A 16,791-nucleotide genomic window follows, 5' to 3' on the forward strand; every position below is an offset into this window, starting at 1 on the left:
GCTTACATGTTTGGCACATTTACTCAGAGTATTAAATTAGGAGATAAAAACAGGTAAGCATTTTGTTACAGCTGTGGGGGGAAAGATTCAGTAACATGAGGCTTTCCAAACATTAAAATTTAGCTTCATAAACTCCTTAGGCAAGTAGGACCTCGTGTATGATTTAAGATAAAATAAACTTTAACAAGAAAAGAATGGGGATTTCCCTTTCCAAGGATGGCTTAGATTCTGAAGCTATAGCCAAGTCTCTTTACTACAAGAGTTATAAGGAAATAGCAAAATGTCACGGTCTGCAAACATCTATCAAAATGGATGGTTTACACGCCAACAAACAGACTGACAAGAAAAGCAAATGCAGTGAGTCAACCATCTCGCCTTATTAGGTCCTAGGAATGTGTCCAATAATCCCAGCACAGATAAAGAAAACATATGATTAACATGTTCTCTACAGAATGAGTTGCAATGTTTTTAATCCTTTCCTGAAAGCAAAACTGAAGAAAAAGGAATCCGGCATATTGTGTTACTGATGAATTGTGCTGTGTGCAAATAATTGTTCTTTAACAAATGTTCAATGACATTTTTGATTGTTTCCCACACCCAAATAATATATCATTAAATAAAATTTAATAGGATAAACCCAATGGGTGTGCACACTTTAAGTATTAAAAAAAAAACTACCCATAAAATGTATTCTATTCACTTGAGTTATTACCTTTGATCCAAAAAGTTACAGACCAATTTAAATAGACAATCACATTAAAGTGTTGGTGAGTATCAACATATTTAAATCTTTAGTATTTAGCTGTATTCACTTTTTAAAAATGATATTATTAACAATGACAATTAGTATCAACATATTTAAATCTTTAGTATTTAGCTGTATTCACTTTTTAAAAATGATATTATTAACAATGACAATTAGCATCATTTATTGAGGGCTCAATATGTGCCACCATGATTTACCTTCAATATTTCATTAAATCCTCGTAATGCAGTATGAAGGATCATACCCACTCTACAGATGAGGAAACTGAGGTTGAGGGAGGTTGAGTCAACCAGATTACTTGGTATATTATAGTTTTAACTTGGGTTTACCTAAGTTCAGAGCCCATACTCTTTTTCAACTGATGATTTAATTACATATTTAGAAATGGCTTCGAAAAGTGAGGGAGAAAAGCAAATTGTGGGAAATCTGGATAAACCTACATTTCCCTAAACTTGCTGCATGATCAGCATGCAATCGGAATCCAACCAAAGGCTTAATACAGCTGCTGGAGATTTTATCTCATAGCAACACACTTGCATAAGCTAAGATCAAATCAAGAGTACCTTGCTGGATGGTTCTTTCCCTGCTATAAAATAAGAGATATCAATCTTGAAAACCACTGTGGAGTCTTAGACTAGGGAGTGGAATCTACTCTTTGCATTCCTGTCTGGGTTTATACAGTCATCACATTGCTCCTGGCTTAGCACCGGCCATCAATCAGAATTCACTGCTTGGATGGTCTTGTTAGACTTAAAACAACTTTGTTGGGGGATTTCCCTGAAAGACAAACTGCTGAAAATGGAGAGACTTTTCCAGTTTATGCAAGACAGGACCGAGTCGTAAATAAGACACAGGAGGTCAGAACACCGCAGGTTGACAAGGACCTTGGCGTTATCTGATTTGCAGGACACCAATGGGAGGAGCTTGCAACTCTGCTACATCTACAGGAGGAAGGCTGGACCTACTTTCAGCAAGAAGGCCAGCTTCTTCTTCTGCTCCTCCAGACGCACGCTGGCGGCTTTCCACTTCTCCTGGATTTCCGTGAGCTCGGCCTGCAAGGCGGCCTGGGCCCCGCTGTCGGCCGAGAGCAGCAGCTGCTTGCCCGCCTCCACGGTCAGGATGTAGCTGCCTTGTTGTCGCAGGAACACTTTCTCTTTGAACTGAAAGGAAGCGTAGCTGTTTACTTTCTCATTCTTTCTTCCATCAGTTCCCTAGTCCCAGTATTTTTTAATGACCCTCGATTTTTGCAGACATAGCATGCCCTCTTTTATCCTATAAGCATTTACTGAGCAAATACTTTGTACATGAATAAAACTACGTGTAAATAAATGAGAAGTCACCCTAACCGGTTTGGCTCAGTGGATAGAGCTTCAGCCTGTGGACTGAAGGGTCCCAGGTTCTTATCCGGTCAAGGGCATGTACCTTGGTTGGGGCACATCCCCAGGAGGGGGTGTGCAGGAGGCAGCTGATCAATGTTTCTAACTCTCTATCCCTCCTTTCCTCTCTGTAAAAAAATCAATAAAATATATTTTAAAAAAATAAAAATAAATGAGAAGTCAATAGGGAGAGGCCTAGTGTCTGCTTCCGGTTAAATAAAATCATGAGACAATATGAAAACTGCTCTGTAAAATCCATGCACAGGGAGCACACTGTCATATTTGTGTGTGTGTGTGTATGTGCTTTAAAAAAATTTTTATTATGATCTTTATATTTCTTCCACAGAAAACATTTGTAATTCATATTTAATATAAACAAACTAATTCAAAGAAAGATCAGTGACCACGTATCTAACCCACATGGGGTACACAGGGGGCTCCCTCAAAATAGCAATGCCTTTGTGAGTCTTGAAAGACATATAGACACAACCAGGTTAAGGGCCTGGTGTCATGTGAGGGCGAGGAGTCAGGGGGAGTACACCTCCGTGCAGAGGAATGAGGATGGGCTGAGCTGCTGTACAAGGTAAATACGAATTTAGGGCCCTGGAGGTAGTTTCCAGTGGCTGGAATGTAGGCTGCATCTAAGAGCGGAAGAAGATGAGGCAAGACCATCTTCATAGGAATTTGGTTTGGAAAATACAAGTGACTGAGATTCACAGGATATTAAGCAGGAAAATGGCGTGTTTGCTGAAAGCAGCAGCATAGAAAAATGCAGTTAAAGAAGAGCATGTACTGATCTACTACGACAGGTTAGAAAGCTATCATCTGTCTAGGCAAGAAACCATGAGCACCTACTCTAAGGCAGTGGCGGTAGGGACGGAGATGAGGAATATCAGACCCGGGAAGGGAGAGAAAAAGAAGAGTATAGCTTTGGTTCCTAACTGATAGACCACTAGCTGGTGATGACATTTCCTCAGATGGGGAACATGGGAAATGGACCGATGGAGAATGGTTGGTCCAGAGAACCCAGATGTTGTTGGAACCCACAGAGAATGTTATGTGTGTGATGCACACAGACATAAATCTAAAAGGCAGCTGAATTACATGAGCTGAAAGCTCAGGGCGTAAATGTGGCCAGAAGATACCAATTTGGCCATTCTTTGCTGTTAGGATGTCATTGAAGCCACATGTGAACATGAGGTCTACAAGAGAAGTGAGGAGGAGGAAGAAAGCAGGGAACAGTGACCTTCAGAGGAAGAGGGACTCATGAAGGACAGACTGATGAGAAGGCCAGGAGGTATCTGTCCAAGAAGCTGGAATCCCAAATCCAATTCCCCGGCTGGTGAAAGTGACGGGCTGGACCAGGAATGGACAGGACTGAGCCCCTCTCTCCTTTGGAACACTCCAGTGAATTGTTTAAACGGCTCGTGAGTAAAATAAGCGCAGTCAATGCAAGGTTGTCCTTCCCTTTCCTCTCCATCCCTGATGGGATCCAAGGAGCTGCTGGGTGGCCTGGTGTGTGAAGAGGAGGGAGTGTTTGTACGAAGCTGGAACCTACCAAACTTTCATCATTAAATACGGCCTTCGGAAAGCAGTCATTTTCTATGTGTCTGTTGACATCTGAGAACAACGTTCGTCCTCAGTCCAAAGTCACTCCAGAAGCCCTCTGAGAAACGGAGGCTGGGGAAAGTGCGCAGAGTGGAAAGGCAGGAGAGGTTCAACCAGCGTGCTCTGCGCCTTACCTGCACGTCATCGAAGAGGGTCCGCGCTTGCTGCAGCGGTATTGGGACGCTCCCGAGACCGCTCACGGGTAGATAGGACACTTCAACCAACCACTTGCGAAGCTTTTCTGCCATCTCCCTGTAGCGTTGCCACTGGCGGATCTGGCTGTCGATGATGCCTCTCCTTTGCTGGGCCCTGCGAATCACTCCCTGCCACTGATTACTGAGGAGGGTCAGTTTCAGGTTGAACTCATCCCTGGGAACAAACAATTCCATAGGAGAAAACACTGTGATCATGAATGTAGTTACATTATCAGCCAATGTCCACATACTCGATGGCTGTAAGCCCTGAAAAGCGATCTAGGGCAGAGGTTTTCAAATATCATGCCATGATCAGTTATCAGGTCTATTGCCAGCACATTTGAAAATGAACAAGCCCGGCTGGCGTGGCTCAGTGGTTGAGCATCAACCTATGAACCAGAAGGTCACGGTTAGATTCCCAGGCAGGGCACATGCCGGGTTGCAGGTTCAATCCCCAGCAGGGGGCGAGCAGGAGGCAGCCGATCAATGATTCTTTCTCATCATTGATGTTTCTATCTCTCTCTCTCCGTCTCCTTCCTCTCTGAAATCAATAAAAATAATTTAAAAAATATATAAAAATGAATAACAATTAAAATATCGGGGTTTAAAAACAGTGAGTGTTCTTATGTTTCAGCACAGGCTGAGGGCTTATGGATAAGGTCAATGTCGAGTGCATGAGAGAGGAGGGGGCATAGGGCAACAGTTGCAATGGGAATGGCCCCCAAATGCTCACCCTGAGCGCACCTATAGAAATGTTTGCAGCATGCCCACAGCACCTGGTGTGTGCTACAGCAGGAGAAAATGGGGAGCAATGCTTCTTTATAACCTCTGTCCTCAGCTGGAATTATAAGCCACTTTGAATGCATAAAACTGGGTGATTTTAGCCAGAGTCAGGAACCACTTAAATAAAATTATGTTATTTAAAAATTAAACACACACACACACACAACACTGTATTCCATGAACTCTCAGTATTCCCTCACAATAAACAGCCCTGGTCATCACTATACAAAGGTTGTCTATATACATAAAGGTATTAAATTGTATTAAATTTTACTGAAGTCTTTTCAATTTCCAGGTAAATAATAACAGATTTTTTAGCTTGTTTTTCCTACTTCTGTATTTTCTACCCTTAACAAATGTTGCCTCGCCCGGCCGGCACTGCTCAGTGGTTGAGTGTCAACCTATGAACCAGGAGGTTCGATTCCCAGTCAGGGCACATGCCTGGGTTGTGGGCTTGATCCCCGGTGTGGGGTGTGCAGGAGGCAGTTGATCAATGATTCTCTCTCATCATCGATGTTTCTATCCCTCTCTCTCCTTTCCTCTTGAAATCAATAAAACTATATTTTAAAAAAATTAAAAATGTTGGCAGTTATTCATTGAGTTTTCTTTATCCTTCAACTTGTAGCTCTGGAACTGGTTTGCCTAGTATCCAATAGAATGAGTTTCTTTATAGATGATACTGTTATTCACACGTCTTAGTGCTAATGTAGAACATTACTTATTCTTTCTCTATCATGTTAGTTTTGCTTTTTTTCCCGAGAGATGCGATTTCTCCTCCTGCAGATCTGAACTGGACTGACTCTTCGGGGCTCATAGTCTTGGAACCTCCTATTACCTAGGCCAGTGGTCGGCAAACTCATTAGTCAACAGAACCAAATATCAACAGTACAACGATTGAAATTTCTTTTGAGAGCCAAATTTTTTAAACTTAAACTTCTTCTAACACCACTTCTTCAAAATAGACTCGCCCAGGCCAGTGGTATTTTGTGGAAGAGCCACACTCAAGGGGCCAAAGAGCCGCATGTGGCTCATGAGCCGCAGTTTGCCGACCACAGACCTAGGGCCACTGTGAACTCTGAGTTTGTAACCAGAAGTGCTCTCAGAGTTTCTGTTTTTAAAAGAACATTTCTGATATTTACCATCTAATTGCAGTAGAACCAAATATGATGAGCTGGGTTGATGAAACCTCCCTAAACGCTACCAGCGTCTCTCATCTCTAAAAACGTGTCACTCCAGGACCCGAGAATACCCTGCAACATGAGGAGTGCCCTGCCTACCCTCTCCCCGCCAGGCAGCCGGCCAAGGTCTCGCTGGAGCCGCATCCTCACTCTGCAGAGCAGAGCAGTCCTGAGCTACCTGCCAGCATGAGGGACTGCTTAAAGCAAAACACAGTTCCCTCAACTGAACTTGAGCTCTACAAAGCAGACGTTATAAATGAACTCTTAAAACACAATGCATTTGTAATCTGAGGCCTTCCTACTGTCAACATGTTCTAACCAAAAAAGTTTTTTTTCACTTGCAACTTTCAAAATGATTCTCCAGTCCAACCCTCATAATTTCATCCCTTGGTGTTTTTCCCTAACTGATAACATTGAAAATTTAATAGATGTTGGCTTGCGCATGCCTTTTAAATTTTATTTTACTTAATGACTCAAACTTTTGTAATATTGTTATAGAGTTGCCTAAGGGAGGATAAAGCAAAAGATAAGTTAATTGCATCTAAATCTGTCTTCTTTTGAGGGACTTAAATTCTCTGTAAAGTTCACATTAAATTTGGCTTACTTAGACTAGAATAAATACGGTATCACATTTTGTTGTTCCAAGTTTAACCATAGAAATCTTTCATGTTCTTCCAAAGAAATAGCCACTTAAAATTAAAATTGCTTCCAAAGCATTTAAAAAACACCCAAAAACCACATAGTTTCTTAATAAAAATAATGATTTCTTTTTTTAAAATAAATATAATCACAATTACTGGTCCTAAATATGGGAAAGATATACACATGTAATAAAATAAATGAGGTTTATACTGCGAATATCACCATGGAGTCTAGATGGGATAGCACAACATTGTTTCCAGGAAATGTAAATGTAGTATGACATCAACTCACATACCACAGAGCTAACGGGGAGTGAGGTATTACCCCTGCATTTTAATTTTTTTAAAAAGTTATCTTCATTGTTGAAAGTATTACAGATGTCCCCCTTTTTTTCTCCCCTTGACCTCCTCACCCCTGCTCCTGCCCCCTCCCCAGGCCTTCACCCACTATTATCTGTGTCCATGGTACACCTGCATTTTAAATAAAGAGTCTGCTAAGTACACAAAGAGGAAGTAGGCTGTGTGTAATCTGACCTAAGGTAGCCCACCATTTGCAAATCTGGTGGAATTAGCAAGGTAATGAGAGCTGGCTGGTCTCGACTAAAAACCAGATACACCAGTCCTAGGCTCGATTCTGTGCTGCGTAGTTACGTAGTCCAATTCTGTGCTACGTAGTTACGTAGTGCAATCAGTTCACATTTCTGGGCCTCAAGTTTTCATCTGTAAGTTAAAGGGATGGTCTAGCCACCTCAGTGTTCCTTTTAGGAATAAAATGTCTGTAATCATAGAAGAACATGAGGAGCATGTGTTTATAAACCCTGATGCCTCATTGATACAATTCATTCGGATCTATTTCTTAATCCCACTCTTCAACGGACGACCAGCAGAGGTTGGCTAGGTGATTTCCAATTACGCTACGTCCTTCATATCATATAATAGCAGTTCTTTCAAAAGATTCAATCCTCAGTCGTTTCAGAGATTCATAGAAGCCTCTCCTCCAATTACGGAGGATTCGCTATAGTACAATTGCCTTGGGAAGGTTGGATATATGCCTTCTTATCTGCTCATTAAAAAGAAAATGACTAACTTACTGGAACCTTTCTTCATAATAATATATCAAAGGTCCTACCTGTCATCAACTTGACCTTGTTCCAGAAGACGCTGCCCATCAGTAATGATCGAGTGCAAAACCTGTTGACGACTGAACATCTCGGCTTGAAACAACTGTTATTAAAAAACAACAACACAAAACCACATAATTTAGAGTTCCTAATTTTAATGACCCATTCCCTAATAAGTTTCCAAAAGTTTGGATTTAAGTAAGGTTATGAAAAATATATCCAGCTGATTCGGGATACATGTTTTATCTTGTAGTATAGAAATAATGTAGTTTTAAACCATCAATTAGGATAGACTTAAAGTTTAATTTTTGTTTACCAAAACTGACTAAAAGTAGAATTATGTTCCTCTCCTTTCTTTCGAAATCTCCTATAAAGTTGGTTAGCACATAAACTGTATTCCAGGTCCTTCTGTATGCAGAGTATGGCTTGTTTTCAGACAGAGACTAGCTTAAGACCTTTTAAAAAGTTAAAGAATGAAAAATAAAACAGCCCTTTTTTTTTGGAACTCACTATTTTTCTGTTTAATTGGGTTAATAAAATTATTTCAATACTAAAAAGTTCAACAGAAACGATTCCAACCTTTTTTTCAATTGTTGTTTAAACAGGTTTATTGAGATATAATTCATATACCATATAATTCACCTATTTAAAGTGTGTAATTTAATGATTTTTATTATATTCACAGACTTGTGCAACCAATACCACAATAAATCTTAGACCATTTTCATTACCCCAAAAAGGACTCCGTACTCATTAACAATCACTCCCCATGTCCTCTCAAACCCCACCTCTAAGTAACCTTTAACCTATTTTTCATCCCTATAGATTTGCTTACTCTGGACATTTTATATAAATGGACTTATGCAATGTACTATCTTTTATGACTGACTTCTCTTCACTTAGCATTATGTTTTCAAATCTGATCCATTTTGCAGTGTATGTCAATAAAGCTTTTCATTTCTATTGCTGAGTAGTATTCCACTGTATAAATATACCACGTTTTATCTATTGATTCTTCAGTTGGTGGATATCTGAGTTGCATCCACTTCTTGGCTACTATGAATAATGCCACTATAAACAATATTCTTATGCAAGTTTTTGTCCACATAGATATATGTGTGGATGTACATTTTCATTTCTCCTGGGTGAATTCCACCTAGGAGTGGAGATACGGGGTCACGTGATAACTCTATGTTTAACATTTGGAGGAACTGCCACACTGTTTTCCAAAAAAGCTTCACTATTTTCAATTCCTATCAGCAATGGGTAAGGATTCCACTTTCTCTATTCCCTCCCTCATCTACACTGATCTTTTCCATTGTAGCCATCCTCGTGGGTGTAAAGTGGTATCTCATTGCAGATTTCATTCATTGTATTTTATTTCCTCAGCAGTCAAATCAATAAAAATGGACTTAAAAATACCTTGCACATATTTAAATTCTTGATTTCTTAAATGTGAACAAAATGCTTCAAAATTCATTTTATTCTCTTTTAAATTCTGCATTAAGTCTTTTCTCTACTTGTAGGTAAATCCTATCTCGCCATTTGCATATATTTTATAAACACGTGGAACAACTTAGTCGCACCAGTAAGTAGCAAAATAGAGGCTCACAGCAAAATAACTAATTTGGGTTTTGTATCTAGTTTATTATCAGTGTTTCTTGAAAAATATACTATAATCTGGTCAAGAGGTGCACTTGGAGGTTTTGGTAGCTTGATTCCCTAGTATAAAATGCATGTGCTTTTTAAAGGACACACAATTTTATTTATCAAAGAATTTTTATATAAGCAGAATCTCTATAGCAACTAGCCTTGGCAATATTAATGGAGTCTGTAACTCAATTTGAAAATTGAATCCAACTTTCTTAACTCTTTCCACAACCCTGCCTGCCTCCCCTCCCCACCCCTGTTAAGTAGACCTTGACCACAATTGTGACACTATCCATTGCTGGGTATTGAAGCCGGCCACCGGCTTATAACCAACGATGGGGCAAAGAGTGGGTTACAATTTTGGAATTAACCCATCACAATCAAGAAGGCAAAAACAGTGTGTGCATTTGAGCAGACTCAGCACAAGATTCAGCCCTTTAATTCCCCCACATGGCATTTTGTAGCGTCTTTCAAAGGCCTATTTAACTGCCCCCAAATCTACTAGCATAACTCACCTCGTGGGCTCTCTGCTGCTCTAGAAGATGCTGATAATTGCCTGAAATCTCGACAGCTAATTTTTGCTCCGTCTGAACCAGGAACTCCATCCATGTTTCGCATTTTTCTAAGAAAGTCTGATGTTGTAGCAAAAATGACTGCAACTTACTGACAGAATAAAGGAAAGAGAATAGTGGCTATGTTGTTGCTTATTCTTCTATCTTTGGCATATAAAATGAGATTAAATAATTTCTACCTCTGATTCTAATTTGACTATCACAAACCTTTCACGTTAGGTAGTAAAATTTAGAAAACAAAATTGAAAAAAAAAGTTTAAAATGGTAAGTTTTAAGAATGATACGGTTAATATATTGTTATGTAAAAGGGCTTGCTATTTTTTTATTAAAAGAATATTTAGTACATTAAACATGGGAAAGCACAATTTGAGTTTCTTACTTTTAGTTCCGATTTTGGACATCGGAAAGACCTAGGCTTTATAACTGCACACCAATCATGAACTTGTTTCTACTGACATGTTACAGCAGCCAAAACATCTCTTGGAGACTCTACCTGAATCTCTCTGTGGTCTGCGAGGAGATGAGAGACCAGTGCCGATTCAGACTCTGCATCCTCTTGATTTCTTTGTCATTCAGGGGAAGCCTGTAGCCAAGCTCATTCAGACGGTCTAAATCTGGGGCCATGCTGCTGAATTTTAACATCTGTCCCTGAAAGCAAGATTTAAGAGCGGGTTTAGCACCGTGGTCAGGAAGGGGAGGGAGCTTTCCAAGTGCTCAGTGAACTTGGATTTCAGTAAGAGGCCGGCTGTTGTTCTCCTGTGCATTTCTAGGCCACCTGCTTGCCATCGCGAGCGTCGCAAATAAAGAAAAGCTGCACCTTCCAGTCCGCATCCAGGGCTGCCGCTGCCACTTGGCCATGGCTACTCACTACCCTTTGGGGAGCAGTTAGTAGTTTACGTGTATTATTTACTGGATTCATTTCCTAATAAAAAGTAATTCTTCATAGAACTGATAAAGAATGGAAATTATGCTGATGGCTGAGAAGGCTTTCTTCTTACCCTTTATACTTATTTATCCCTCCTAATCTGTTCCTTTATTACTTAACTAGAGGCCCAGTGCACAAATTCATGCACCAGTAGGATCCCTTGGCCTGGCCTGCGGGATCGGGCCAAAACCGGTTCTCCAAAATCCCCTGAGGGATTTATTGAGCATTTATAAGCATTGTTATAAGAGCTTCACAGGTAATACAATAACTCACTTTTAGCCTCAAAACAATCCCGTAAGGTACTACTCTACTATTCCCACTTTACATTGAGGAAAAAGAGGCCCAGAAGCTTTAAGCAAATTGCTCAAAGTCACCCCGCAACTAGGGGGTAGAGCTACATAAGCAAGAGTTGCTGGGCCGAAACCGGTTTGGCTCAGTAGATGGAGCGTCGGCCTGCGGACAGAAAGGTCCCAGATTCGATTCTGGTCAGGGCATGTACCTTGGTTGTGGGCACAACCCCGGGGGGGGGGGGGGGGGTGTAGGAGGCAGCTTATCGATGTTTCTCTCTCATCGATGTTTCTAACTCTCTATCCCTCTCCCTTCCTCTCTGTAAAAAATCAATAAAATATATATATTAAAAAAAAAAAGAGTTGCTGGGTTATTGCTAGACGGCACACAATCCCACTCCACACATTATCGGAAGAGCTTCAGTTTCAGGTCTTTGGCCCCAGCCCCGATGTTGGTGACCACTAACTGAGAAAGCTGAACGCAGTCTGTGCTTTCAGCCCTCTGTCCTTTCGGTCCCAGGACACGCTGCCTCCTCTGGTCTGCCTGTGGGCATTCGCAGCCCCATCCAGGAAACCAGCCACAGGAAGGAGAAAATGCCAGGACATTTGGCTGTGGGTGCTTTCCCTGTGCGTGCTCTGCAAAAGGCTCATCACCCTGGAGAAGGAATTAACTCCCAATAAAAAGGTAGGCCTATGTCCGAAGTTTTGAGTTTTCCTTAAGGTTTGGAGGACAGAAGATGGAAGGTCTGGGACGAGGATTTCAACACACTTGCCTTCAGTTCTTCCATCCTTTCCTGGATGGTCGAGAGGTCAGATGAGTGGCTGGGGTCCTGGCCTTCAAGTATTTCTTCAGCTTCTACTATCCAGGCCTCCAAAGCTTCTAAACTCTTGGTAAAGGTTTCATAGTCAAGAACTCCAGCCTTTGTATTACAAAAGAAAATTAATAGTTAGAAATCTAGTGAAAGGACATGGATACTGAAATTATTTCTCATGGACTATTGTCCAATTGCAATGGGACAGACAAGGCTACAATGATTTACATTTTCTTCTTTTTAATAATATAATTTTCTAAAACCTAGAATGAGTTACTTCTATGTAGGATTAATTAACCAGTTAGAGTCGCTCTTATAATATATTTCCAAACAGAAATATATCCTGGTTCTTGCAAAAACTTATGTATTTTAATATTAAGCCACTTAGTGTTTATTAAGTGAACATATTTTACTCAGTGCCACGGAAGAAAGCATTGGTTTAGGGGCACAATTACTTTGTAAAGAATAGTGTAAAACTCCTGCCTTCCCTTATTCCCACTGAAAATGCCAAGTTTGTTTATATTTTTATTCTGTGGTCTTGAAGGAGGCAGTGTCCGAATGATGAAAATTCTTCTTTTCCTGAGTTTATGCTCAGAAGTTACAGAACAGCCAATTGACAACACATGCTGAAGAGAACTCTGTACCTGCAACACGGTCTGCTGCTTGCAAAGAGCCTGCTCGAGGCCGCACAAGTGTTGACTCAGAGACAGCTGGTCTGAGTGAATGGCTGCCGCTGCGGAAGCATCCACCTGTTGCTTGAGCTGCTCCCCCAGCTCATGGAGAACAAACAGGGAATCCTTCACGGTGCCCAGACCTCTGAGGAGGTCCTGTGGAAGATGAAAATACGCCCGTCATGAAACCACATGCTAAGTGTCGTCTGTATAATAAACCATCAGCAAAGGGCCACACATCTAGAAATGCTCCGTTCTTATCTGACAAGTTATTACACGAAATCACCTTCACCTGAAGGAAAAATAATCAAGAATTGAGTCCAATTTATAAATCCAACTTCCACCGGCTTATAATTCTGAGCATAAAAGGTGGAGGCAAGAGCTACCATGGAAAATACTGGAAGTGCAGCTCACCCCTAGACCTGCGCACCAGAACCATCGCGAGGGTTCCACACCCCACTAATAAATCCAAAAGGCACACGCAGCCAAATGTCCTGGCATTTTCTCCTTCCTGTGGCTGGTTTCCTGGATGGGGCTGCGAATGGCCACAGGCAGACCAGAAGAGGCAGCTGTGTCCTGGGACTGAAGGGAGGACAGACTGCTTTCTCAGTTGGTGGTCACCAACGTCGGGGCTGGGGCCAAAGACCTAAAACTGAAGCTCTTCAGATAATGTATGGAGTGGGATTGTGAGCCATCTAGCAAGAACTCATGTGGATTAAAAAATTTAAAGAACACATTTACTATCTATACTAATAAAAGCGTAATATGCTAATTAGACCAGGCAGCCAAATGACCTTCCTGACGACCTTCTGGATGAAGCTGGAGCTGCGAGGGCCAAGCCCCTTGCACGAATTTCGTGCATTGGGTCTCTAGTTCTGATCATAAAAACCACAGAGACTTTTATTGTAGAACACAGGGGAATACAGCAAAACATACATACACACATCTACAAGTAGAGTCAATAACTGCAAAAGTGGACAGTTTTTTCCTGCTTCTTCATATAACTGATGTCAAATTGAGAACACAGTGCCACATTTTATCTCTTTCTACTTAGCATTATAGGCCCAAGAGATGAGTTTATCAACAGTATCATCTGTACGACGGGTAGTCGAGTGACAGTGGTTGTGACACACCCTCCTATCTCAGTGGGGTGTAGAACCCTAGTGATGGTTTTGGTGCACAGGCCTAGGGGTGAGCTGCACTTCCATTACTTTCCATGGTAGCTCTTGCCTCCAGCTTTTATGCTCAGAATTATAAGTCAGTGGAAATCCGGTTTCTGGTTTCCAACTACCACTAAGTGATGACACATGACTGACTTTTCCACCTGCTGCCGGTGCCCCATCGGACATGGAAGAGAGAGCAGAGGCTGCTTATACACACGCAGGGCCTACTGTGAGAGGAAGAAAAGCAATGGCCAACTTTACCCTTGGCATAGCTATCAGATACAGGCACAAGCAATTGGGAGCACTGCACTCTAAAGCAGGTGTATCTCCACTCCGGAGGGCTGAACACTGAAAAGGACAAATCTTGTTAAGGATAAACCTTCGGTGGATGGAGAAAAGCAGGGGAATTATATTCACCATAAATATTGAACTTTAGCTTTCAAGTGATGATTTGTTATTAATGTAAAGGTATTAGACTAGGTTAAACTTTTATTTGCTTTTTATAACTTGCCTAATTCTGATAAACTGAATGGGAAAGTTTGTCAGAAGATATTTGAAACAAATTAATTAAAATAAAGACAAAAAAGGACAAACAATAAGATCCATGCACTGGGGGAAATAAGAGAACTGTTCCCGAAAACCTTAGGTAGGTTATTGGCAGATATAGTGAAAAAGAGAACTATTAGAAAGCTATTAAGAAGTACACCCATAAATCAGGAGAGAAAGACTTCTTTGTACCATTAAATTCTTAGAAGACATTATATTGATGCTTATCCTATATAATAAAAGGATAATATGCAAATTGACCCTAATGGCAGAATGACCAGAACGACTGGTCACTATGACGCGCACTGACCACCAGGGGGTCAATGCTCAACCCAGGAGCTGTCCCCTGGTGGTCAGTGCGCTTCCACAGGGGGAGCGCTGCTCAGCCAGAAGCTGGGCTCATGCCTGGCGAGCACAGCAGCAGTGCTAAGGATGTCTGACTAATGGCTTAGGCCCTCTCCCCGTGGGGAGCGGGCCTCAGCCGTTAGTCAGACATTCCCTGAGGGCTCCCGGGCTGCCAGAGGGATATCTGACTGCCAGCTTAGGCCCGGTACCCTGGGGACTGGGCCTAAACTGGCAGGTGGACATCTCCTGAGGCAGTCCCAGACTGCAAGAGGGCGCAGGCTGGGCTGAGGGACCCCCCCACCCCAAGTGCATGAATTTTCATGCACTGGGCCTGTAGTGTAAAAGATAATGAACCAAAATGGATGAGACCTTTACCAATAGATTTTTAAAAGATATAACATTATTCTCCCTATGGTCATTTCTTATATTGACCATCTCCGTAGAAACAGGTAGCCTGAATCATTCACATGGATTGCATTCCATTACGAAAAATGGGAAAACACCTCATCTTTTAAAATGGAAATGAGAGGGGCCTTTAAAATCTGACGCATGTGTTCTGAAAACCTAGCAGGCTCCTTGATACATAAAATGATTCTTTGGGGGTCACTGTCTCACATACTGAGACCTATCAAAATCTTACCCACATCAGCACTCGCCCTGCCAAACTGGAGAAGTCCAAGAAAGGCATGTTGGAAAACAAAACACGATCGTGCCTGAACGTACATTGCAATCTTGAACCCACGTAGCCACTTCGTCATCGGCGATGTCCTTGTTGGCGGCCGCCTTCAGGAGCTCCTGGGTGCGGCCCGCCTGCTGCTGGACCGCGGAGGCGCACTGCGCCGAGTAGTCCCGGTGTCTCCGCCACAGCTGCAGGAGGGCCCTGCTGGCGTGCAGCTGCTCCGCCACCTCTTCCAGCAAGCTGTTCCATCTGGAAACGAGAGCCAACACGCGTGGGCAGACCTCCCCCTCGCGCCAAATGCTCTGACTTACTGTTTCATGTTTCACGATCCTGCTTCATGTGCGTTTGGAAGTCATGCAAGGATGTCTCATTTCTATTGCACATCATAAAAAGTGCATGTCACAGTCACTCCAGGGGAGACTGCAGGAATGAGGCCCATCTTTGGGTACATAGCAGTTCTAACTCCTCTCTAAACATCTTCGCTGCTTTTACTTACCATTCACTTCGTTTTGTCAAAATTAAAGCAAAAGTGGAATAAAGTCTACACAGCCCAAATTCAAAACGCTGGCGAGTTTTAGTTGTGTCACTGCTTACAATGTGGTTGTGCTACACGTAATGCGTAACAGTGTCACGTTAGCAAGCTCCATACCTCAGAGTGACTTCCTTTAATGTATTGGTAAGTGTTTCGGTCACAGGTGGGTGACACTCTTTCAATAGCTGGTTGGTGACAGAGCCAAATTTCTGTAAGCTCTTTTCCTGTTTTTCTAGGTCATCTTGAAGATTCTGCCCAAAGAAAAAATACCACAGATAAAATAGCGATTTAGATCTAAATGTAAGTCTAAGTCTAAAAGTAAATTGTAGCTGTTTTCATGAATATGCACATATGAATATAGAAACAGTGATGTCGCTGCAATGCTTTATATGCAAGGATTACTGATGGTCTCCGTTCTTAGTGCAACCAAGTGATGGTCTCAATTCTTAGCACATCTCCACAGGTGGGGGAGGCTACAAAGTCCAGTCCTATTTAACACAGGTATCTGATTGCCATTAAATCAAAATATGCAAGGTAAAGACCCTGGATTCTTTCATATATTAAGAGAGCATTTGCAGGTGTTAAACATGGATGAGGCTAAGTTAAAAAGTACTTACAACCTGCTCAAAGTTATAAGGAACACATTTACTATCTATACTAATAAAAGGGTAATATGCTAATTAGACCGGATAGACCGGATGTCTTCCGGACATCCTTCTAGACAAAGCCACGGTGGCAGGGCTGAGGCAGAGCGGTTAGGGGCTTTTAAAGTTACTATTCTCAAAATAAGTTTTAATGATTTTTAGTATCTGCAACAAAAATTTAAGGTTCAAATAAAGTATGTAGACACATTTTATCCTTCTTCCTGACCGCCCAACCCCCCTCCCCAAAGGTATGCCCTTCAGAAAGCCTGCCTATGAGGTCAGCAGCATATACATTTTG

General features: G+C 41.7%; 1 protein-coding gene across 1 annotated transcript in view; it reads right to left on the reverse strand.

Moving 5' to 3' along the window:
• SYNE1 (spectrin repeat containing nuclear envelope protein 1) overlaps positions 1 to 16,791 on the reverse strand; it is a 375,752-nt gene that overhangs the window by 63,559 nt on the left and 295,402 nt on the right. The window contains exons 116-124 of the mRNA XM_054722584.1: positions 15,967 to 16,100; positions 15,362 to 15,566; positions 12,558 to 12,740; positions 11,875 to 12,021; positions 10,383 to 10,537; positions 9,833 to 9,980; positions 7,676 to 7,770; positions 3,885 to 4,119; positions 1,732 to 1,926 (exon numbers count right to left, since the gene is read on the reverse strand). Of these exons, the coding sequence (XP_054578559.1) occupies positions 1,732 to 1,926; positions 3,885 to 4,119; positions 7,676 to 7,770; positions 9,833 to 9,980; positions 10,383 to 10,537; positions 11,875 to 12,021; positions 12,558 to 12,740; positions 15,362 to 15,566; positions 15,967 to 16,100 (1,497 nt within the window). The remainder of the gene's footprint in view (positions 1 to 1,731; positions 1,927 to 3,884; positions 4,120 to 7,675; positions 7,771 to 9,832; positions 9,981 to 10,382; positions 10,538 to 11,874; positions 12,022 to 12,557; positions 12,741 to 15,361; positions 15,567 to 15,966; positions 16,101 to 16,791) is intronic.

Source organism: Eptesicus fuscus, chromosome 10, assembly GCF_027574615.1.
Source record: "Eptesicus fuscus isolate TK198812 chromosome 10, DD_ASM_mEF_20220401, whole genome shotgun sequence".
Classification (NCBI taxonomy): domain Eukaryota; kingdom Metazoa; phylum Chordata; class Mammalia; order Chiroptera; family Vespertilionidae; genus Eptesicus; species Eptesicus fuscus.